The sequence below is a fragment of the Alligator sinensis genome, unplaced genomic scaffold, assembly GCF_000455745.1.
Source record: "Alligator sinensis unplaced genomic scaffold, ASM45574v1 scaffold649_1, whole genome shotgun sequence".
Taxonomy (NCBI): Eukaryota; Metazoa; Chordata; order Crocodylia; family Alligatoridae; genus Alligator; species Alligator sinensis.
Genome location: NW_005842127.1, coordinates 1724182 through 1725149, shown reverse-complemented (window position 1 = coordinate 1725149; position 968 = coordinate 1724182). Strand labels below are relative to the sequence as shown.

At 46.5% G+C, this 968-nt stretch overlaps 1 protein-coding gene across 3 annotated transcripts in view; it reads left to right on the top strand.

The window, feature by feature from the left end:
* The window catches only part of DDX58 (DExD/H-box helicase 58), a 40734-nt gene that overhangs the window by 22151 nt on the left and 17615 nt on the right, over positions 1–968 (top strand). For all 3 annotated transcript variants that reach the window (XM_006024968.3, XM_025205737.1, XM_025205738.1), the window contains one exon: positions 387–645. In XM_006024968.3, the coding sequence (XP_006025030.1) occupies positions 387–645 (259 nt within the window). The remainder of the gene's footprint in view (positions 1–386; positions 646–968) is intronic.

Genomic DNA, 968 nt, shown 5'->3' with positions numbered 1-968 from the left:
TGAACCCTTGGAAACTAGTGGTTCCATCTTATAAAATGTCACTGAATAGCAAGCTTTCTGAACATACTGGCTTGTCAGCATGGCTGCCGGTGGAACCTAGGGGGTGAATGTCACCATTGCTTGTCCCCTCACCCCCTTGCCCGCCACCAGTTGTGGCAGCAGTGAAAAGGCATGGCAAGCAGTGGCAGCATTTTGCTGCTGGGTTTCAGAGCTGCTGCAATGCAGTGGCTCCCAGCAGCCGTGATGACAAGCCAATAAGTTCAGAGAACTAGTTGCACGTGCACTGCGTAGCTGAAGAGGGGTGCATTTGCAGCCCTGCACCTTCCCTGGATTTGCCCCTGCCCATTGTTTAATGTCATGGAACACACCATTCTTTTCCCTTTTAGGTATAATGTTGGAGGAATTTGTGGGGAAACGGTTGGGGATATCCCTGAAGAAATGCTTATTCAACAGAATGATATCATTGTCTTGACGCCTCAGATCCTTGTGAATTGGCTTCAATATGGAAACATTTCTTCCCTGGCTATTTTTACCCTCCTCATATTTGATGAGTGTCACAATACCACTGGGAATCACCCTTATAAAGTGTTAATGTCCAGCTACCTGGACCTTAAGTTTGGTTCATCTGCCAGTCCACGGCCTCAGGTAAGGCATAGCATGGGTGTGTTGGGGAAAAAAGTTTCCTGGACTCATCAGGCTAGTGTGCAGCTTTGTAGCTGTGCTTTTTCATCTTGCTCCACTTCTCTCACCTACAGTCCCACTTGCTCTCACACTTCAACTTGAAATACTAAGCTTACTGATTTCCAGGCACATAACTTTCTTAAGTAGTGCTTTTCTTGTTCACCCAAGGGTGCTGATTCAGCAACATGAGAACTAATTGTTTTAACTTCAAGCTGGATTTCTTTGAAGGTTGCACAGGAGAAAAAGCACATACTACAAAATGTTATCTCCTGAGTGGCGGGGGGGGG